This window comes from Saccostrea cucullata, unplaced genomic scaffold, assembly GCF_032062105.1.
Source record: "Saccostrea cucullata isolate Sc308-1 unplaced genomic scaffold, CSIRO_AGI_Scuc_v1 ctg1785, whole genome shotgun sequence".
Taxonomy (NCBI): Eukaryota; Metazoa; Mollusca; class Bivalvia; order Ostreida; family Ostreidae; genus Saccostrea; species Saccostrea cuccullata.
Window position 1 is genome coordinate 9,725 of NW_026938482.1, and position 24,479 is coordinate 34,203.

Consider the following 24,479-nt stretch of genomic DNA (forward strand, 5'->3'; position numbering starts at 1 on the left):
TTTCATTGAAAAAAAAAACAGCTGTCAATGATATCAAAAAGCATTGACTTTAATTGATCGTGGGGAATGGTTGTGTTTAAAGTTGAAAAGTTGTAAGTTTTTTTAAACTGTTGGTTTTGGTAAGGTCTTGCTATTTCAAATTTTCCCAAAGGTCTTTGGAACTTTTTAGTATCTACATCTGATTCATACCAAAGGTAATGAAAAGTACATTTATGTTTCCTGAAAACATTATGAATCGTGTACATTAAAACCAGGAGGACCATAGGGAACACTGGGATTAAGATCAGATACTTAGGATACATTCCCTGTGGACTCGAGCTCGTCACACGAACCGTGAGCTCTCTATTTACCTTCTTCGGTAGTATGGTCTCAATATTTCCCACCTTATTCACTAATCAAGAGCTTGCTCTGAGTTCAGTCAATCATTAAAGCGATATACGTAGATATTATAGGTATTTCATCAGCATAGTTTAAAGTCAGCGTTTTTTAAACTTAAATTTTGTGGTCGTTAATGACCCAGTTAGCGACTATAGCCTATCGTTAGGTTGCGTTTTGGCTGATTTGTTTAATACTAATTGTTAAGCTTTGTTTTCAAACTGAATTTACTACGGAAAGTTCTGTCTATCTGATCAATAAAAAACGCTAACGGCGGACGTGACTGGGGATGTTTACAACTCCCAGGCACCTGATCCGACCTCTGGCATTTCCAGGGATCCGTACTGTACATATTTGGATTGTTTATGAATTGTTTGGGATATATTTACCCTTTACAGTTATATAGCTAGACAGCATTAAAACACATGACCAAAGAGTGTGTTCATTTTTGCTGTTGTAAGGTAATACTACTGCTTTATTTAATTTACATTAAATCTACAGCTTTCAAAGAAATCATAATCGCTATTTCTCTTTTTCGTCAAAATGATAACAAAAAATCATTTAATAAAATAATGGAGTGCATGCAGAAATTAATTTAATATGACCATAACTTTAAACATTTCAAACACTAGATGTTGTCCGCTAAAATCAAGGATAAGGCTTTTTCTAGAAAAGTTTTTAGCGCAGTTAGCTGAAATTTTCAATAAATGTCTATTTATCATTTTGAAGTTCATCTTAATTTTTTTTTTTATAAAATACAGACAAAAATAAATATTTTTTGAATGATTGAATGTGCACAGGATACTGCACTTCGGCGCACAATAAAAACAGGGTTTCATAAGAAAATACACGAGTATTATTTCGAAATAAAAGTATTAAATACATGTAGATATGATTGGGGCAAAAATTATTCGATTTTAATTCACTAGCACTATCAGTGTCGTCTTTTTGAAAATTTCAAGGTATTTGCTTAATTTTTGGCAGTTTCTCGAGCATTCGAAATGGGAAAGTCGCAAGAAAGAAATGACGACGTTTGATGGCGGTACGATGTACCGCAGAAAGAGAGAGAGAGAGAGCAGTTTTACTTAGATGTAGTAAAATCGCTCTAAAATAACTTTAAATGAATATAAAAAAAATACAAAAACATCATCAGATCTTTGTTATACAAGTGCAATGGGAGTTTTCTTGGCGAAATTCCTTTTAATTTGGTCCAAGAGTAGAATAAAACATACGGACAAACTGTTTTGGTAATGGCAAAAGGTCAAGAAGCTGTCAGTGTAGATTGGCGATTTAAGATAGCATATTTAGTTGAATGATATTGAGAAACCTGTCCGTAACTTGATAATAAATCTTCAAAATGCCCCATGTATGTTCTTCGGCTGTTTATGAGGGAATATATACGGAAACACAAGTCTCTGCATTAATGGTATACTTTAATTAAGTTTGACTTACCGAACCTTTTTAGCAAAGAGGAAACGTGACGCTGATTTAGGCACTTTGATGTTATCTTACGTGCGCCAAGTGAGTCGAAGCAATGTTACAATGTCATAATTTGTTTATTTATGTACATATTTATCTGAAATTTGCTTTGCATATTGATGAAATATTGATTAAAAATGTTCTAACAAGTAGTGAAATTTTGTAATGTAGGGATGATTAATTTTCACTCTATACAATTTGTACACGATTTTTTACGGACAAGCCTTGCACATGAGTATTTAGTACAAGTATATTCAGATGCATGCGAAGAGTTTATACAGAGTCGCAAAATAAAAGAAACTCAAAAAGCTAATATCTGTTGAGAACAACATTGAAGATTGTATGTACATAAATTATTTGCATGTTACACCAGCATCCTCGTTGTGACCACAGTTTTCTTTCCCATAACCATTGTGCGTACAGTCGAAAATGGATGACTCAGTCCCCTGACAGTTGACGTCATCTAACCAAGTAATTCCAGACCCTTCTCCAAAATACGCTCCTGAGCGATCAATATAGTGTCTATAAAAATAATATGGTTAAAATATGTCATCCGATATGACATCGAACTATGTCCACCAGAAAAACAGGCATTATTGTATTAAAAGGCGGCACATTTATTGTGACCAAAATTTTATTAAAAACAATATAACATATCATATATAATCCAAATAGAAGAATATACGTGTATTTGAATATTTATTTAAAGATAGCTTATTTATTAAGATATCGTTTGTTATGTGTTCTTGAATTCCTTTGATTAGCCAGTCATCAAAATACAAGCACACTTTAATGTCTTTTCTGAGGTAACTTCCCATTACTGTCATCAGTTTGGTAAAACTTTTGGGCTATTGCCGACCAGACTGGCATTGCCTTGAATTGGTAATTATACTGACTTTGCCAAAAAAAAAAAAACTCAAAAATCTGCGGTGTGCTGGACACACAGCTACATGAAGATAGGCATCCTTTTGATCTAGAGACACTGCCAATCTTCGGGATCTATGGTCCGCACTATACTTCTCATTGTCTCCACCTTGACATGAGGTATTTCTAGGTAAGTATTTCGAACTCTAAGGTTCAGAATTGGCCGAAATCCTCCGTCCTTCTTGGGAACTAGAAAGAAAGTGCTGTAAAATCCCTGGTCTGACGGGACTAGTTCTACAGAATTTTTTCCTAATAAACTTTGAACATCTTCTCTTTTTTTAAATCTACTATAACTGTAGTTCTGTCTGGCGGCATATTTTTGAACTGAAAATGTAATCTTTTCTGGATTATGTTTAAAGCCTCTATGCTTTTCAAAATTTACCAATTTTGGTCCTTTTGGGGGAGATACCAATGCTTTGGCAAACTGTCTGTCTTGCTTAAATAATCTTATACCAAATGTTTCCATGTTTAATACTCGGGGATACGAACCCCCAACTGATTATCATCATGCCTGGAGAAAATAGACTGAAAACAGACTTAAGACAAAATTTCAAATCAGTATATCTTTTGAAATAATTTTGAAACAACGCTTTTTACAATGCGTTAACACTGAAAGATTATATAAACTTGTAAATTTTTGATAATGTATGTATTATAAATGATTAGCTATTCAAAATCAAAATTTTGACTTAAGTCTGTTCTCGGTTTATGTTCTCCAGGCCAGATTTCGTAGAAGTAGCTACAAGTTTTCCCTTATATCTACTTCTCTGCTTGAAGTTATCTGCATTCTTATTGTATGCCTTCTTAGGAACCTTAGATGCACTTCGCTGAGTTTATCATGCATCACTGTGAAAAGACGTATCAATTTTCCTTTTCTTGGAATCAGCATAATTATCCTTGCTCCTTAGGTGTTGGGTTTCTTTTGCATCTCTTGTTTGCATTCTCGGCACTAGTATGCAGTACCTCAAAATACTTTCCAAGGAACAGATCTGACCAAATATAGACAAGCATTGCATCTTAGACTCAGTTGCCTTATTCTTGAAAGTCATGTCCTGCAAATACAAGTTTCTTCTTGAACCCACAGCTGTTACGATAAATCTAAATGAAACATCTACTGAGTTAAAGAACTATACAAGAGTCTGTAGTGCCCCTGTCTTATCTTGATTATACAGAATCTAAGTAAGATGCGATCATAGGTTCATAAGAGATTTGTCTTAAAAACAACAATTAAAAACAATCTGGCACTCATATCTACTTTGCGAAACTCCTAATTACACGAAGCACTGTTCTTGTCACTTAATCTAAAACGAACCTTGCCATTAATAGCAAAACATTTACTGGACTGTGTTTTGCTATCTGTAATGCCCTCTTCAATATTACTATTGAGAATTGTCACATTACAAAACTTCGTTAAATGATCTGATGGCATGACATATCTTTCATCATCTTTTAAATTGCTTTGCAAGCACAGACCTTGCCTCGTACCTGCCATTCCTTGTCAACATTCATGAAGGCTTGTATGACCGATCCCCCCAACGAAAGGTGGCCTAATCTTTGAGGAGACTTTGCTACATTGAAAATGCTCTGATACATACTAATGCATACTGTTCTCGTTTATCAGCTTCTGAGGGAACTTTAAACTCTGAAGCTAACTTAGTTATGAAGTTCTTCCAAATGCCTTATTTGAAGCAATATTTGACTCTGTCTCATCACTTTTCTCATTACCATGTGATCTAGATTCATCTAAAGACTGATCATCATCCTCAACAAACTCGTAATCTCGGTCATCTTCCAAGTCTAGGACATCAGGACTGACAGACCTGATTTCCCTTTCAAATCTGTTGAAACGTCTGTTACACTCTTGTCTACCTGCACCCGCATTAACAGACTCACCTGGGGGTTATGACCTGAAGAGACAACCTCGGCTGAATTCTTCTGTCGAGTCATGAGCCTGATTCTGAATGCAAATGCTTGCTCAGACCAGTTCATAGAATTTCCATGTCTACTCGGGGGAGCGACCAGTATGAAAGGTATACGTATTTGGCTGTTTAGAGACGTCTTTGTGCAGAATTTAAGGGCACAAAGGCTGAACTTGGGTTCCATTGTCCGATCTGGGGCAAAGACAGGTCTAGGAACACCTTAGTTTGACCGTTCGAAGGTAGCGTCAAAACGCAATGAAATTAACGCCATTCGCGAGCTAGAGGAATGTGCTATCGATATTAACAATTGGATGAATGCAAACAAGCTTAAAATGAATTCATCAAAAACAGAATTCATCCTCTTTGGAAGCAAACGGCAACTAGAAAAATGTACAACAAAATCTATAAACATTAACGAAAATGAGATCGAATCTGTTAAATGTATACGATATTTAGGTGCTTTTCTGGACGAGAACTTAAATTTTAAAGATCATGTCAACAAAAAATGCCGCACAGCTATGTTTAATTACCAAAAAATCAAATGTATTCGAAAATATTTAACGACCGAAGCAACAGAAGTCTTAGTTTTATCTTTAGTTATATCCCATTTGGACTATTGCAATGTGATTCTGTATGGTATATCGCAAGGAGAAATCATCAAAATGCAAAGAATTCAAAATATGTGCGCAAAACTAGTTTTAAACCGCAAAAAATATGACAGTTCTAAGAAAGCCCTTTCTGATCTTCATTGGCTACCAATCAAATGCAGAATATCTTTTAAAATTTTAACATTCATGTACAATTGTTCTGTTGGCCAAGCACCGGAGTATTTAAAAGAACTGTTAACGAAAAAAACATCAAATGCCAATTTACGCTCTTCAAGAAATTCTGAAAGTCATTATAATGTTCCATTTAATAAGAGAAAAACCTTTAGTGACAGAAGTTTTAGTACCATCGGCCCCAAACTGTGGAATGAACTGCCAACCAGTATTCAAAACTCAGGATCAATTGACATTTTCAAAAACAAATTAAAAAATTACTTTTTCAGAGACTTCAATTCCTTGTTTTAATTCTTCGTATGTATGTAGTATTATGTGTAAAAAAAAAAGGACTTTATGAATATGTATAATTTATGTATATATGTAAATATCTTTTATTTTCTTAATGTACAACGCCATTGAATACGTTTTATGTAAAAATAGGCGTTTAATTAAATAAACAAGTTTCAAGTTTCAAGCGTAGGACATGTTACATCCCCCTTGTCGCTCGGAGACGACCAGGACAACAAAACTTTAATTTTACTCTCGTCTACCCCCGAATTCGATCTATCCCTCGTCTCAGACGATATGGGACTTTTAACCGGCTTGGTAGCTTTAGCTAAAGCCTAATCCACCATTTTATTGTATGCGGTCCACGGCTCCGGAATCCACGTTCTGCATATCTTACAAGTAAACGCCTATGTGCACAATTTGTGCCGAAAACAATCGGGATGATCGTCGAGGGCGTTCATATCTCTAGAACATTGTGCACATGTTTTGTTTGAAGTTTATTTACTAAAATATCGTTTGTTTTCTGTTTTTGAATTTCTCTATATTAACCACTGAATTTAGATCAGAAACAAAGATCTGTAATTTATATTATATTTTCAAAAGATCTATTATTCACTCAGAACTAAATCCATTTAATTGATTTGAAATTTTATACTGAAAGGAAAAAGAAACGCAAAGTAAACTTTTGAATTCAATTAAAACTATTATTTCGAATATGTTTCCAGTAATTTTATAACCCATTTTAATTCATTTTTAATCAAAAAGTTACCAAAATCTTGTAACTTTGACTGATGAATCACAAGTTAAGGAAACTGATATGTCGATACCCCCCAAAAAATAAAATAAAATTTTCATAATCTCCCTTTCACATTACTTCAAGCCTTGATTTTCCTGTGTATTGAGTTCACCAGAGCATTTATCTTTCTCATAGGGCTATTATTCAACCCTCCCGAGGGTAGTCTTAATGGTTGAGAGTAGCTGTAACATTTTAAAGGCAACAAATCCCCCCCCCCCCATAAATCCCACGAATTTTCGATTTAGGATAGAATTTACAAAAACCAGCTGGTTTGGTACTCGTAAATGTTTGTAAGATAGTCTCGACAAACACTGGCTACAGTTTCCCACTGTGAACATGCTATAAACATACCACATGCTACGCGAACTTACGTATGTGAGAGTAAAATCGACGTAAAGTTGCAAGGCTCGCGTACCGAACTAGAGAGTTTCTGTGAATTTTTGAGTGAAAAAAAATTAGTTTGATTGTCTGTTGTATAAATATCGGTTTCAATGATAATCCCTTGACGTTACCAGATAATGTGACGTTGTTACGCGCCAACGTCAACGTCATGGTTGGTTAGAAACCTTTTTAGTCACCCTCTGACAACTGAAAGCAACTTTGTTGGTTGAAAAGTTAAAAACAACCAACACAGCAACATGTTGTTGCCTTTTTAGTTACTTATGCAATTCAATTACTAGTGCCAATGTAACTTCCGTCAGCCATACCATGATTGCGAGAAATTTATACTGATTGCAAATATGCAAAAACGATGTCTATAACTCTAATGCATCGTTTGGTACCACAAAAAGTGATCACAAAATTGTCATCAGAATTGTCATAATTAAGTGCAAAGTAACTGAAATACGCATCTTACCAATTTTCGTAATTTTCGACCAAATAGTCAAAAAAAAAATTTGCAAATTATGCTCTCATGCGTTTCATTTTCCTTTCAGTATATTTGAAAGACATTATGGTGTTTATAAAAGTCAGTACATGTATATTAGTAAATTATTTTAAATTTTTAAATATTTCAAATCAGTAAGAACACTGATGCCCAGACCACCCAAGAAAAAATATATTCACCTCGTGCAAAGCCCTGGGACAATATGATTTTCCTTAGCTGAACGAATCCCCACATTTCCATTACGATCATGAAAATTTTACTTATACGTCTCAGTAGTCTCATTATTACGTCTAATTGCTGCTTCTCCGTTTATAATTCCATGAGTTCATACCCAAAAATGGTTCTCAATTCATGAAAGCTCTTAAGTTTTTTAAGTTATTGGGGTGTATTAACATGGATTTCTCACGTAGACATATTGCACTAAGCGCGCTACATTTAAAAATCACCAATCCCGATAAATAAAAATCCGATTCCGACCGAAATGGATGAAAAATAATTTAACTAAAGGTAATTGCCACTCAGAAATTATGTTCCAAAAAAACTTTTTAAAAAATTGTAAATTATATGACAATTTAATAACCAAATTTCATAATAAATTCAAAGTAATTTTCCTCTATATATATTCTAATCGGGATCGGTGTAATTTGGGGCATTTTTTAAAGAGACTACATGAACACTGAAATATATTTCGATATCGTACTTGTAAAAAAAAATGCTTTAATTAATTACTAGTCTACATGTAAGAAATAATTAAAATTCTAGACGTTCGATGTACCCTTCATTGCCTGGTTTTTGGTGGATGTCTTACTTCTGAATAATGTAAGTGAAAAAATAAATAAAAGTTTAGTGAAAATTTACCCTGAATAACCCAGGCTTCTACAAACGACACGTGCGTCCATGTCGTCCCAGTCGTCATCACACACAGTGCCCCATCTCCCGTTGATAAATAACTCAACCCGACCTTCGCTGCTTGAAGCTCCATTTACCAGTCTAATGGCATCTGTATATATATTTTAAAGGACATTTATACTCGACATTTTATGTGTAATTTAAAGTAGGACTATGTCATCGTACTAAAGTTTGATTATGTAAATTTTTATTACAAAAATGTGACCTTAATTTCTGCAGAAAACCATGTGATCTTAAAATGTCATATTGTATGACTGACATCATAAAACCATAATTAAATTCCCGTACTTTAACTGTGAATTCACTTATTCATTCTGGGGATTAATCTTTTGTTTTCTGGGTATGTTACTAAGTAGGATATGGAGATAACGATCAGTATTCAATATCAAAGTCAAAAAAACAATACAAAAGGAGCAAAGCAAACACGGACCACTGAAACATCAGAGGTGGGATCAGGAGCCATGGAGGAGTTAGTATCCCCTGCTGCTCATTGCTCGTGTGCTCATTGTCATGATCGTGAAATAACGGAAAAATCCGTCGTCAATTCAGTGTATAAATAATGGACTATCAATTGTTATGAAAAACGTCAGTCAGCATTTGACTCATTGATAAATTGATTTGCTGACAAGGTCATTGTATCGACCATAGAACGTACGAAATGATGACTTTAAGGGGGATGTACAAGCCATACTGGATCAAGTCTGGTGTAAATTAAGAAATATCAAGAATGCGCTTAATACTTTACCAAACTAGCCCAAAATTACTCAAAGTGCTAATGTACTCATTACCTACTGTTAGAGACCAAAATTAGTAAAGAATTAAGTTTATTTTGTTTTAATTAGGAGGAAATAATCATGTTAGAACTGCGCAGCTACAGCATTCGCGAGATGAAAAATGCATTGAAAATAATGTTAGTTCGATTCATTGGTAATATGGCTACAACCATTTGTTTCGCTTTTTTCTTGTCATTATCCATAATTCTTGAAAATTTGATTTTTCATATGAGGGTCTTCATGAGGCCATGTGTTTATTTCGTCCCCCATTCCTCTGTCACACAGAGTTCAAATAACATTGATTTTAGAATAAATGCGACCAAAACAACACCAAGACAAAAAATTACTAAGTAATAATCCTTAGGTTATACAACTTACTACTTTTATTTGTTGCATCACATCGTCTGATTAATGAAAAAAACGCAATTTTAACCCCACTCCAGCAAATCGGGAAAAATTGTTCTGTTTTAATTATCGCTCGAGTTTCCTCGTTAAATATCATTCCACAGAGCACGTGGTTGGCATGTGCATATACTGCTGTGGATAGATGCGTTTATTACCATGATTATATTTAATTTTTCATGGAACAAGTCTTGATAATTTGTTGATTTCTTTAAAACTCAAGAAAAAAGATAAAAAAAGATGTGTTTACGGCGGGTCTTTTTTTCTGTGGCGATAGAAGTTATTTTCAAATGGGACTCTCAAGGAGGATGCTTAATTTTTAATTTGAAAATGTTAAACAATATGTGGTGCATGAAAAACAAATTGTAATTACATGTATTACATTCGAAAAGTTGGTACATATGTCTATTTTGTTTAGCAGTTAGATAGAAAAAATTGTCAGTTATAGGATTTCCTTCAGGTACCTTAGATAAATAGCTAGATTGTTTGCAATGACCCACACATTGTATGGAGCAATGTTTGGACATAAAAACACATCATGTCCTATTATGTTGAAAAAGTTGCAAGCTCTCACTAACGTACGAAGTTTGATAAAATATATTGAGTTGTTTCTATGAAATACAGAAGATGAAAATGTTTGCAAAGAAGGTCCATTGCATATGCTATGTCTATCTTCGGGAAAAAAGAGTGAGAGGCTAGACCCCCCCCCCCCCCGAAAATCCTATGTTTGATTTTCAAAACAGTGCCAAACCTTCAGAAATTTTGCATTACTAGGTATGTGATGGAACATGCACTAGCTTTATATTGTTAAGACCACTTTTTATAAAAATATTTGGTTGCCCTCTCTCCCGTTCTACTGCCTATAAATAGCCCGACTCATTTTTTTGACATCCCATTACACGATATTTTTTTCTTTTTTTCCGTACAAATATGTTTAAATTTTAAGGAAATTTTTTCCTCACCTATAAATACGGACCCAATAATTTTTCCCCGAGTTGGGTGGACCACCAAACGTCATTTTAAAGATGGTCCAAAATATTTATTTATGTTGGTTGTTTTCTTCTTTACTCTGTAAAATTGTAATTTTGACAATATGGGCAAATAGAAAAAAAGTTTTTTTCAGTAAATCTCCACTCTGAATGATTTCATTCCTTTTCAAATGGTGCTCCGATGTGATGAACATTAATGTTTATTTGACACAATATACTAGTAGGTACTTAAACAAGGTCATTCATATTGATATGTGTCTAATATTCTTTGTGTTTCATTGGTAATAATTAAGATTTTGATAGATAAAATAAGTTATCTGTGGTAGACTTACAAACTCTTGATTTTTAACTTTGATGGTGCACATTTTTCCTTACCTGGAATCAAAGAGTTTAAGATTTTTTTTATATCAATACGTTCACTATTTTAACAACTGTTCGTTAATAATACTAATTACTTTAAGCCACACTATAACACATTTCCTTCTTTAAAAGTGTTTGATCTCAATTGAATATTATTTGAAACATTTTGTAACTGGAATTTCTCTTTTACATTTTAAGATTATGTACCTCAGTATTTCGAAGAGGTCTGGAAAACAAAATTCTCTGCTAAAAATAGACCACGTGCTGCTATCCATGAACTACTTTCATGGTTCTTTACACACATTTTGAAGACGACAGTACCCTGTTTTCAACTTGAAATTACCATGTAAAAGTGCAAAATTTAGACATTTTCTCAACAGATGATTGAAGAGAGAACATTAATGCATACTTTGCATATTTTTTGGATTTTTTAAGGCTCTGCTGAATTCTGTAGCTGCTCAGTTCTAAGTAGCATATCAAAAGCATTTTTCTGCAAAAGTATAGATTATATATGCACAACATACATTCAGCATATTTGTTGTATCTTTATCATAAGGACTTAAAATTTGATCAAAATACAATGTATTTTAGCCATTTGAAGAAATGTTTACATTTTGTGCTTACTGCACTAAAGGTGACCGGACATCCCCCTTAACCGAGATGTACTACACATTTTCCAATCAAATCCTCTCAAACCAGCCCCCCCCCCAACCTTAAAAAATTGACTCCATGAAAAAAATAAGTGATTTTTCAGTATCAAAATATGTTTATAAACCAAACAAATGAACAATTTTATGATATTCATTAAAAATTTTAATTTGATGTAATTTTGATACCCTCGTATATATATAATAATTGATAAAAGTTCAAAAAGAGGCTAAGGGTGAGTTTTAATAGTCTTTTACACAACTAATTAAAAAAATATAATGTTTCGGAAGGGAAACTAAGGAACTTAAAATGATTGATGAAAAGTAAACATTTAAAGTCGAATTTCCTTTTTTATGTAACGTTAAGACATATTCCTATCTAAATTCAGCGAATAAGTTATTCATATTATGAATTGACTTTTCTCGTCCCATCAAAACCCTGAAAATCAGAAAATAAATATTGAGAAATGAGTGTGCAAGTTACCAATATATAGTTTTATACTTACTACCCACATCAATATTACATTCCACTTCTACAGCACCAGTCTTACTGCAATCGGGGCTGATAGTTCCAAATTTACATCCAGCTAATGTTCTCTCCGATCCAGTACACTGGAACTCTTTTAAGTACTGTTCGCCAAATATATTCCCATCTTGTCCACGGTTTACCAATCTAGCATAACTTCAATTTTAGAAAAGTCCTTTTTATCAAATTTTTACTTATTTCGTTGGGTTTTTTTTCAAGATTTTTTCATTATACCATGACAAAATGACTATACCAATGTAGAATGAACAAAAAGCTAATGAATAATAATATCGATGGATTGATTGATTGATTGATTAATTGTATGTTGTTGAAAGTCCTTTTCGTTAATTTTTCCCTAATATGGAGACGCCACCGGTTGAGAGCTACAAATTCTGTCCTATACTCGCCACTTAGGGCCATTGAGCAGGGAGTGATCTTTTTCCTGCCAACACCTACTGCGACATCGGACCTCGGTTTATACGGTCTCGTTTGAATGACTGGTCTCCACTGGTCTCCACTTTCAACAGTGGGATTAGAACCCGCGACATATGGATCAACTCCTTACTGTGCGAGTCTATAGCAGACCTCAAAGCACTATGCCACGCGGGCGACAATAATGATCGAAGTAATGCTAGAGAATAATACATCTCTGGTTGTAAAATCCACCTGTGACGTCACTCTTGTTTAAGTGCTCCATTAATTTTTAGGAATCGAGAGTTGCAAATTTCATTGAAAACGCAATTTATGTTCTTATTCTCCTTCCCGTGCCTCAACTGAGGAAAGAACTTAGAAAATTTTATCAAATTCATTTTCAAATAAAGAAAATTAATGTGCCCATGCTGAGAACCGAACCCGGTACCCAAAACCTTTAAAGTCGGGTACTCATCTCCCTGAGCTATTGAAGCTGTTAAAATATTGCCGCTTAGACTAACGTCAGTACACTTTGCTCGGCTTCTTTCTATAGTATATATGAATCGAATACTACTTTTATGTTAAATATATAATTACATGTATTACAATGTATTCTAAAAATATGAACAAACATTAAATACAAGCATTTAGAAAGGCGGATTTTACGCGGGCTAATATACTCGTAGCACTCCATTCCTTAAAATTAATGGGCGTCGGCCCCTTCCGGGCCTCGGCTTCTTTAGTTTTAAGGAATGTAGCGCTACTCGTACATTAATCCTTACAGAATCCTGTTATTCGCGTATATAAAAACGCGAAAGAGCTTTCATCGTGGTCTTGTCATTATAGGATCATACGTTCTGTGAGAGAATATTCCTTTTAAATCAAAATACGCAATTTTGCAGGAACTAACTTCCATTTTGGACCTTTATCGAAATGGAAACAGATTCAAATTTTAAAACCACCCAATAATAGCAGTTAATGCAGCCATTTACCTGTAAGGAGTATACTCCAAAGAATATTATAAATCTAATTTTTTGGAAAACTGAGACTTTTTAAATATGATGAAAGACGTTTTTAACTGCAACTCAAGCACGTATATAGGTTTACCTTCTACATAAAAAGTGCATGTCTTTCTATCAAATAATAAATCCACTGTGGGACGTGGAGACCGGTCCTTCGGATGAGACCGTATTAACCGAGGTCCCGTGTCGCAGTAGGTGCTGGCACGAAAAAGATCCCTCACTGCTCATTGGCCCTAAGTGCCGAGTATAGGACAAAATTTGTAGCTCTCCACCGACAAGTGGTGGCCTCTCCATATGAGTGAAGCAAAGCATGAAAATATGAGCACACGATCCAAAAAATACAACATGCCTTTCAATCTTCAAAAATATATTTTTCATTATGTTCTTGCATATTTTGGATCAGAGGTTTTGCTCTATATGTGCTCTATATGAAATATTGAAAAGTATTGCTTTAACTTTAGGCCTTTCTTAGACAAATTTATATGATAAAGGGAAAGTGACGCATTTTGTGACGTCATGATGCATTGGCTAGAAGGAAAAGTACGTCATTTTCAATACATACATGGCCACAGACAGTTTAAGTGATAATTTTTTCATTTTCAATATTAACTGAACAGTTTTGATTTTTGCAGAAATACTCATCGCAAAAAAGGCCCTAGGTGGATCTTTTATTCAAGGTAAGTACATTTGTGAGTCCTTCATATATGATACTATTATTTCAATAAAATCCACTACAATACTTCTGAGGTTGAACACTGTAAATGATAAATGAAAAGATGATGGTAGGACAGGTACTAGACAAATGTAGACCGCTCTAGTTTTTTTTTTTAAATATACTCCAAAAACAAACAAAGAAATGATTATGATATGTTTTTGTTAGAATGAATAAGTATTTTTTTTTAAATCTTTGAAAAAGAGCATGAAATGGAGAGAGAGAAAGAGAGAGAGAGAGAAAGAAAGAAAGAGATTTCATGTACCTTGGGTAGCCAAGACTTCTGCAAATAACCTTTGCCTCCGCATCATCCCACCTGTCATTACAAAATCCAATCCAAATACCTTTGATAAGCACCTCTGGATTGACAACGGTGTAATTTGTAGAAGAATTTTGTTGTTCTAATCTGATTATTTCTAAAACAAAGTCTTGAAGTCAGAGATTTACTAATTTTCTCTCTCTCTCTCTCTCTCTCTCTCTCTCTCTCTCTCTCTCTCTCTCTCTCTCTCTCTCTCTCTCTCTCTCTCTCTCTCTCTCATCACTACAATGTATGTCTAACGGAGTTTTGAAGTCAGTGATTTACTAACATACTCTCTCTTTTTATCTCCTATCCCCTTCTTACCATTTGCTGTGTGGTAACACACGACTCCTGCGTGTCTACCACTGTTACAGACGTTGGATCCACTAATGGATCGTATACATTCGATCAAAGAATCTTCATTGCCATTACAGTTAATGTTGCTCACAGCCATTTGGCCCTTTGTTTCCCCAAACACAGAGGACGAAGCTGATAAAGCCGGGATTCCTCTACCAAAATAGAACCATAGCCTTAAAGAGCAATCACAGTTTGGAATTGATTAAAGAAATCAAAAAATATATATATCGTACATATCCCGTACTTGACGGGCATGGTATGGACGGAAGGTCGTGTGACCTCTCGACAGGTATGCTTACTTCTCCATGGCACGTGATCCCACCCCTGATGTTTTAAAGATCCGTGTTTTTTCTACTTTAATTTTTTATTGTTTTAAACGACCTTTGATCTTGCATGTTATCTTCATATTACATGTATAATATAAATTTTAAAAAAAATTCAATTGATAAATTTTTTAGCATTTGATATGTATGGCGTATAATGTTTATTACCCTGAATACCCTAGTCCTCTGCAAGTTACATAAGCCCATTTGCGTCCCATTGATTGTTGCACACACTTCGCCATTGTCCATTTATGAGAACCTCCACTCGGCCTTCATGTACAGAGCTACCATTCGCCATTCTTACTAATTCTTTTTTTTTTTTAAAAATAATAAATGATAATTGACCAAAAAAATTTTAAGCAAGAGCTAGTAGACCAAGTCCAACGAACAGGTATTACAGGGAGTCCTATTGTAGGTATTTGATCGCTTTGTTTAAGTCTTTGAAGAATACGAGTAATTTTATATATCTCAAAAAATGGTGATAAACTGAATAAAAGCGAACCATTTTCTGAATGGTAGCAAGAATACTGCAGTATTTATCTCATTAGATGTTGAAATATATGAACTTACCATTTTCTGAATGGTAGCAAACGACTCCTGCTGCCTCACCACTACAGCCGTTTGATCCAATCGTAGATTGTCGACACTTCAATAAGGAATCTTCCCTTCCATTACAATTTATACCACTCAACCATAATTCACCACCGCCTTGTCCAAACAGAGAAGATAGGACCGGGAGTCCTCTACAGAAAATATTAAATCAATATTTACCGTGTGTAATTTATGATAGTGATTTTTTTTTGACACATCTATTCTTTTTCATTGTTACTGTAGACATTTAAACAGATTGTGTCATTTCCAGCAAAACTTTATTACATCTTATAATATATTTTTCTTTTTATGTAGTTTTAATGACTATTTGATATTATTTGTTCATTAATCAAGTACATGTATAATGAATTTAGTCAATGTATAGTCATTATCATTTAGTCATAATTTAGTACAAATTCAAAATCGTCGAATTTAAGTATTATGACATTTTAGTGAAAAGGAGAATCTAAATTTTTAGGAAATTATGATTTACACGTGTATAACCTGAAATAATCTAAAATGAAAAAAAAACATCTGTACAAATTAGTCTATTCCAAATATAGCGTTTGAAACAATATACTATTTTAGCTATTATATGGAGACATTACCCTGAATAACCGAAACTTTTACAAGTGACATCAGCATTCATCTTGTCCCATCCTCTGTCACAAACATTCTGCCATTCACCATTTATCAAAACCTCGACCCTACCTTCGTCAGCAGAGCTACCATTAACTATTCTGACTGAATCTAAAAGAATTAAAAAAATAACGGAAAAAAAATATTTACGATGTATTAACATTAATTAGATATAAATGAATACATTGTTGACCTACCATTTCCTGTGTGGTAACAAACGACCCCAGCGTGTCCACCATTGATACAACTGTTAGTCGCAATAACTGACTGAATACATCTAAGTAGCGATGATTCACCTCCATAACAATTTCCTGCGGACAATATCCATATTGTTTCAGGTCCCTCTCCAAATACAGATGAGGAAACTGAGAGACCTCTGCAAGACAAGGGTCGTTGTGAAGGTGAATTTGATTCTAACAAATGTTCATAACATAACACATTCATAAAAAACAAATGATACAAAAATAAATAGCCATTTTAGACAACACTGTACATATGTACTTATCTCAAGATATCAACTAAGGAAAACAACAAAATAGGCAAATCTTGTTTGATATAATGCAAAATAACCTTTAAAGTGAATGTTTTGTTTCAAGAACAGTTTGTATTTTCCAAGCAAAAATGAAAAGCTGATTTTCATGAAAGGCTATAATTGTTTAAAAAATTTAGAGAGGTTACCCTGAATATCCAATACTTTTACAAGTCACCTCAGCACTATTTTTATCCCATCCTTTATCGCAAATACTCCGCCACTGTTCATTTATCAAAACTTCAACTCGACCCTCGTACTCAGAAGTACCATTAACAATTCTTACCGATTCTACAACCAAAACGTAAAATACAATTAACATCGATTATATTCACATGAAGATTTACATAAAAAAATTAAGAAATAAATCACAGAGAAATTTCTATTTTATGCTACGTTTACACTATGTTCCCGGCAGCCACGGCAGCCCCGGTTGCCCGAAACGTAGTGCGCCGTGAGATTTTGGTTATTTTCCCCTCTATATCCAAGTCTTGACAAGTTCTTTTGCGGTCTTCTACAGTCTTCTACGGAATCCGTGATGGGCCGTAGGAAGAAGTTGCCGTGGAGTGCCGGAGGCTCCACGGCGCACTACGGTTCTGCCACGTATGCCAGCACGTTCCCCCCAGGCCTCTTACGTTCTGATAGGTCCCCTCTCGTTTCTCGCGTTCTTATGAAGTTCTTATACGTTTCTCACGTTTTGTCAAGTGTTTCTACGTATGAAACATGGACGCCGGGAAACTATGGATCACGTTTGTACCAGAGAAGGTCTCCTAATTAACCAGAAACAATCATTGTATCATGACCCTTCAAAGATAAAACATCATGAATTCCCAAGACGAAGATTTTATTTTCGCGTGTTTGCTGGGTGCATACCTAAAATCACTTCGTCCAAATGAAGAGAACCAGCAGCAGTTACAGAGAAGGAAGGCAGGAGTGCAGCAACTAGGAATGAGACGAATAAGACGGATGAGAAGGCGGAGATCCAAACTTCTCTGCAGTGCCCGGCTTTTATATGCTTCCTCTCAGACCGCGTGCGCCGTGTCAGACCGTAGTAGAACGCAACGCACCGGGACCATAAACCGTAACATGCCGGGACGAACCGCGATTGAACGCGAGGAAACGGGTACCATACACCCTAGGTTGCCGTGAGGAATGTGATGAAACGTGGCAGAGCGTGATAAAACGGACAACAACCGTGAACTAGCCGTGACAGAACGCGAACGTCAGCAAAACGTCTCAAAACGTGAATGGACCGTGAGATGAATGGAAATATACATTCTCCCGTCCCACTACGGACTGCCTCCAAGTTCTGTTACGGTCTATTACGTGCTGTCGCGTTTTGTTGCGTTTATTCCGTTTTACTACGACCTACTAAGTTTCACATCTGCAACGTGGCCGCCGTGGCAAATTTTTTGACAGTTTAAAAATCTGTCACGGCATCCACGGCAATCGCGATGAGTTACGTTTGCCCATCCCGTTGCCCCAAGTTTTCTCACGCCCGTCCCGTTTTTTCCACGGTGGCCTGAAACGTGATTGCCGTGGCTGCCGGGAACATAGTGTAAACGTAGCATTAAATTCATTTTTAGCACAATACTCCTCATTAAATAATAAACAAATACTGCCTTTAGAGATGAACTGCTTATCTGTTTTTATAATAAAATTAATCAAGGAATAAAAAGTGGCAAAAAAAGTGTTAAAATATGAGCATAGCAAACTTAAGTAGGTTTACTGTAATAGCCAGGTTAACCCACCCTTTCCCGTTTGATAACAAACGACACCAGCGTTCCTCCCAGAAGTGCACACGTTGGACCCAATTATTGATTTTGTGCAGCGCAGCAGAGACTGTTCAAACCCGTAACAGTTAACGCTGTTAAACATCCATATCTGCGCAGGACTCTCTCCAAACACAGAAGACGCGACAGGAATACCGCTGAAATATGATCAAAATGATTAGTGACTTATGTCAAACTTTATCGAGAACGATTTCTTCGAAAATTTAATTAAAATCTTAATATACAACATAACATCGTAAATTCAAAAAACGTTAAAAGAATAATGTATTCTCTTAATTTTTTAATAAAAAATTTATCAACACAACATTGGATAACAATATAAGTGTACAAGGAGACCTTGAATATCCAAGAATTTTGCAAGTCACTTTTGCATCATTGTTTCCCCATCCTCTGTCGCATATACTTCGCCATTGACCATTCATCGAAACCTCCACACGACCCTCATGGTCAGTGCTACCATTCACTATCCTAACTAAATCTATAAATAACCTAATTTATACAAAAATCATAAAGCATTTAAAATATAGTGTTAAAATCCTTAATTAACAACCGTTATTTTGACGCACCTTTTCTTGTGTGGAAACAAACCACTCCAGCTGTATTACCATAACGACAAGTGCTTGATCCAATCACTGATTGTGTACACTCAAAGAGAGAGTTCTTATTGCCATTGCAATTTACATTGTCTAACCATGCCTGGCCACTGCCTTCACCAAACACAGAGGATAAAACGGGTAAACCTCTTTAAACAAAAAAAAAATATAGAGAGAAAGAGAAGGATGCGGATATAACGAACAATATTCAATCTCAAAGTCCAAAGTAAAACAATACAAAATAGGAGCAGAGCAAACACGGACCTCCTAAACATCACAGGTGGGATCAGGTGCCATGGCGGAGTGAGTATCCCCTGCTGACAGGTCACACCCGCCGTGTGCTCCTTGTCATGATCAGGAAATGACGGATAAATCCGTCGTCTATTCAGTGTATAAATAATGGACTAACAATGTGTATGAAAAGCGTCAGTCAGCATTTGACTCAATGTTAAATTGTATTTGCCGACAAGGTCATTGTATCGACCATAGAACTTACGAAATGACGACTTTAAATGAGACTGCTGATATTCTTGTTTCTTCAACTTGCTTGTCAATAATTTACCTCGTTTTAGAAATTGTTCATACGTAGAGCAAAGAATATCGTGAACTACAGTAAAAACAAATTTAAAAATAATATAAAAATAAAGAAAAAAATTTAAAACACCCTGCATATCCAAGACTTTTACATGTGACATCAACATCAGTTTTACTCCATCCGTTATCACACACACTTCCCCACTGGCCATTAATAAAGACTTCAACTCGACCCTCATCAACAGAGCTACCATTAACAATTCTAACTGAATCTGAAATTGAATTTCAAAAAAATCTTATGACAAAGTTTAGTATATCCAAAAACAAAGTTTACTTTAATGTCTTTACCCACCATTTCTCATGGGATAACATACAACTCCAACGACTCTTCCAGAATTGCACTCGTTGAATCCAGTTACTGAGTCTGCACACTGTAACAGAGAACCCTCGTTTCCATTGCAATTAATGCCGTCTAACCAAATGTGTTCATTACCGGGTCCAAAAACCGACGAATTCACTGCAACACCCCTTGAATCAATAAATAAAAATTAAAAAAATTACGAAACATGCAACGTGTTCGTGGCAATTCACCTGGTTTATAAGCATTATAATGCAGAATAAAAATCCTTTGTAATTTTTAAAAGAATGCAAAAATTAGAGTCAAGCAAGCGATCATCAATTGATATAAGTTCCTTTATGAAATCTAAACTAAAAAATTTTAAGCATTAAAAGATAGTTAGATGGATAGACGGAAGGGTGGATGGGTGGATTGGTGGATACATAGATAAAAGATAGACTGATAGAAATCTGAAAATAGAGTGACAAGCCTGAAGTTTTACTGGGGATTTTCATGTTTGTATATAATTATTTATATTTATACAGTTTATATATACATGTAACCATGAATGTCTTTCAAATATTAAAAAAACATGACAATAAATTACCCAGAAAACCCTAAGGAACGACAAGCGACTTTGGCGTCATCGTTATCCCATACTTGATCACAGATAGTGCCCCACTTCCCATTGATATACACCTCAATTAAGCCTTCATTTGTAGAATTTCCATTCGACAACCTGATATGGCCTGTCAAACAATGTAAAATTCAAAAATCGAGATAAGTTCCTAACATTCGTAAACTGATTAAAGTTCATATTATTTGTAAAATACATTCATGTACGATTTGGAAGAAAACAAACAACTCCGGCATCTTCTGAATGAGTACAGTTGGCTGTGGTTGAATGAGGACAGTCGAGAATATCAGTTTCAGCACCACTACATTGTAAATCTAAATGGATAGTTCCTGCTCCTTTTCCAAATACTGCAGTTGAAACTCCCACACCTTGTCTTGAAAAATATTGAGTTAAAATGTGTGTATTATTTATAACCCTGACCTTGAATATCTAACAATTAAAGTGATGTATTTCATCTTAAACAGACACACGAAAATAGACCAATTCTTTTTTTTAAATACTAGTATATATCGATCTGATCAAGAAGACATTCACCTATCTAATCCAAATAGTTGTTTACAGACCACATTGGCATCATTGGAATCCCAGCTGTCAACACACACTGTTCCCCAGACTCCATCCTCGTAGACCTCCACCCTTCCTTCCCCTGATGAACTTCCATTCACAAGTCGTAAACCTTAAAAGAAAGAAAACATTGTATAGCAATTGGCTCATTCGTATTGCTTAGCGCTTGGCAAAAGAAAGGAACAGGTCCTGTTTTATTGACTTCAGCAAGTCGTTTCCGGGGATGAACTCACAACCCTCTTGCTATGGAGCGAATTCGAACCCTCTACCGACTGAGCCTAATATTGAAGTGCTCACTCCACCATGGCACCTGATCCACCTCTAATATTCTGGAGGTCTGCGTTTGCTCTGCTACCATTTTGTATTGTTTAATGGACTTTTGAGCTTGAAAAATGTTCGTTATCTCCATATATTTCATTAAAAAAACAATCATCTCTTGAACGTTAATAAGGTTTAATTAATTACCAGAATGGAACAAATGACTCTTAAAATATCAGAAACTTTGTACGTTTGGTTAAATTATCAATCTGGTCTAATTTATATTTAAGAAGAACTTCTTTCTATAATGATCATATTTCTTGCAAATGAAAGCGAATAATTTTTTTGTTCGCTACATATGCGATTCATACGCATGGAAGAAACCCCTACCTAGTTTTCCAGCTCCTCCGGGATCAGTACACTGCTTTTGTTCGGTAATCTCTTTCTTAAAATTATCCAGCTGCATCTGATATCTAAGCATCTTAGTCTCAATCAAGTTAAAATGAGACGTTATTACTTTTCTTGTTGCTGTGTTAAACAGAAGCTCTAGTTCATCTGTATTAGTCAATGGCAAGTTGCCCACCGATTCATGTCCACCATGTAAGATCTGACTGTCCGCCTTCATCATGGTCAGTATCACTCCTAGAATAGTAGCTGTGTCCATTCTGGATAGAAGAGGAAATAAACACATTAATAAAAACCTGAACAATTAAGTTTTGAAAATAATGTTTCTTTTGTTTTCTACTAGAAATTCCATTTCATCCTTTGTTTCATGAATATGGCAACGAATAGGACATTGAATGCTTTTCAATCTCAAGCATCATTATTAAATCTTCAAATAAACAAATCTCAAAGATATGGAAAAAAACATGCTTTATTAAGTTAACATCTAAATAGTCGATGCAATACAGAATTAACAAATCAAAGTACAAAGAAAATTAAACCTGAAACAGAATTTGTCAAGTATCAAAAAAATGAATAGCCTAAATACGATAAAACTTCAACTTAATTATGTTTTACTTTACTTCACTGGAGAACCTATCCTACTTTGATATTATTAAGACCCAACAATAGTGCCGTGTTGCTTGCAATTGGTAGGTAATAAAATGTTAATTTGAAAGCTTATAAAGTGGCAGGAAACGTACGAAATTCATACGTAATATGTTCAAATATGTTACGGTGCCCGAAGTGTTCATTATTATTTTACTTGATGTCGTGCCTGGGTTGTTGGTTAGGGAAGTAATGTTTAACCAATAGATTTAGATCATTTTAAGTACTCTTAAAGACTCGTATAGAACTAAATCATTCTCCTTTTCAGACTTCTGCACGCAAAGAATCAGAAAATTTTATTTAAAGTCGGTTTTTGACAGACATAGTCAGGTTATCATTAAAACGGATGTGCAAGCCCTTGCCCACACCACTCTCCACTAAGATATATATTGTACTTTGACTGTGTGATAAGATGAATGTCCTGTAGCCCTTTTGACAAAACATCTTACGATGAATTTTTATCTTGAGAGAAATCGTATGATTATAAACATTTTCACTAAATTCTTAAGAGGTTCTTATGTATAAGATTTTCGTAGCTTTACGAGAGCTTTAATCCTCTTCTAAGTATTTTAAAGCCGATTTTATTGTTAAAAATATAACTTTAAAAAAATACCCGTTTAAATGAGCTTTGTTTTTCTTTTTCTTTTTTTTTGTTTGCTTGTTTGTTTGTTTTTTGGTTTTTTTTTTTTTTTGTATCACAATTATTGCCGAAAACGTGAATGAAAATACTACAGAATTATTTACAATGACAGAAGGTGAAAATACTCAAAAAGTAATTTCAAAAATAAATTATAAGTTCTAATAAACTCTACAATGTATTAATTTTGGTATTTTTTTTCCAGATGCCCACTAATGACTTAGATCATATATACTCGACAATACATTGAAGCAAAAGAATCATGTTTGCTTGCAATTGATTGATATCGATGCACAATCTGCATTTTTTAGTTTGTTTATTAAATACAGAAATATATATTTATAATAGTTATTACATAAAAAGAAAGAACAGTCACCTCTCTAATCCAAATGAATGTTTATAGGTCACATTGACACCATCAGACTCCAAACTAACCGTTCTCCAGAGTCCGTTTTTGTACTTATTATCTCTTCCTTCCCGTGATGAACTTCCATTTAAATATCGGACATCTTTAAGTAAATAAAAAAAGTTATAGTTCATCGTAGGCTTCGTCAAAACTTTGATATAGAGGCATATTCCAGTTTGCGTTTCTACTGGATAATAATTCTCTTTGAAACATTAATTTGCCTTGGTTTAGATTACTTATTCTAATCTTAGTTCCAATATGCCTGATTCTTTACACAAAATATATTTATGATACTTTGTAATTAAACAGTAATTGGTCTCCAAATGAGAGAATAAAATTCTCGAAAGGGACGTTTTAACAACCAAAACAACCATACCAACCTAGATTTCCAGTTTCCTCCTGAATAGCATTTTGCGTTTTCTTTATTTGCTTGGTTATATCTGTCTCTGTCTTTAACTTCTCCAGCTCTGTCTTATGTTTAAGCATCTGAGCTTCCATCATGTTTAAATGAGATGTTATAGCTTGTCTGGCTGCTGAGTTAATCAGAAACTCCAGTCCTTCTGTATTAATCATTGGACAATGATCCACTAGATCATTTCCACTGAGTATAGTTTGACTATCCACTGTCATCATGGATAGTATCAGTCCAAGTACATTTATGGGACCCATTTTTTATAGAAGGAACTAAAGGTACGTGTATATGGGCATTAAACCTTTAGAAATTTGTACTAAAATTATTTTATTATATACTAGA

At 34.7% G+C, this 24,479-nt stretch overlaps 1 protein-coding gene across 1 annotated transcript; it reads right to left on the reverse strand.

Moving 5' to 3' along the window:
- Nucleotides 1-1,967: 1,967 nt before the first annotated feature.
- LOC134250377 (scavenger receptor cysteine-rich domain superfamily protein-like) lies at nucleotides 1,968-24,418 on the reverse strand. The gene is made up of 21 exons (XM_062732731.1): nucleotides 24,106-24,418; nucleotides 23,696-23,828; nucleotides 22,023-22,297; nucleotides 21,345-21,486; nucleotides 21,017-21,183; nucleotides 20,781-20,922; nucleotides 20,189-20,364; nucleotides 19,967-20,108; nucleotides 19,276-19,451; nucleotides 19,046-19,187; nucleotides 18,668-18,846; nucleotides 17,066-17,207; nucleotides 16,585-16,763; nucleotides 16,357-16,498; nucleotides 15,728-15,900; nucleotides 15,355-15,466; nucleotides 14,802-14,986; nucleotides 14,445-14,595; nucleotides 12,015-12,190; nucleotides 8,287-8,428; nucleotides 1,968-2,376 (listed from the first exon to the last, which is right to left on the reverse strand). The coding sequence occupies exons 1-21, from the start codon at nucleotides 24,392-24,394 to the stop codon at nucleotides 2,208-2,210; spliced, it is 3,534 nt and encodes a 1,177-aa protein (XP_062588715.1). The 5' UTR covers nucleotides 24,395-24,418; the 3' UTR covers nucleotides 1,968-2,207.
- Nucleotides 24,419-24,479: the final 61 nt, after the last annotated feature.

Bases quoted from the DNA above. Each gene is read 5' to 3' on its own strand.
- LOC134250377 (XM_062732731.1), bottom strand. From the start codon at position 24,394: ATGGGTCCCATAAATGTACTTGGACTGATACTATCCATGATGACAGTG. The intron at 23,829-24,105 runs GTTGGTATGGTT...ATTTACTTAAAG, and splicing joins GGAGGAAACTGGAAATCTAG to ATGTCCGATATTTAAATGGA. The intron at 20,923-21,016 runs GTACATGAATGT...ATTGTTTGACAG, and splicing joins TGTTTGTTTTCTTCCAAATC to GCCATATCAGGTTGTCGAAT.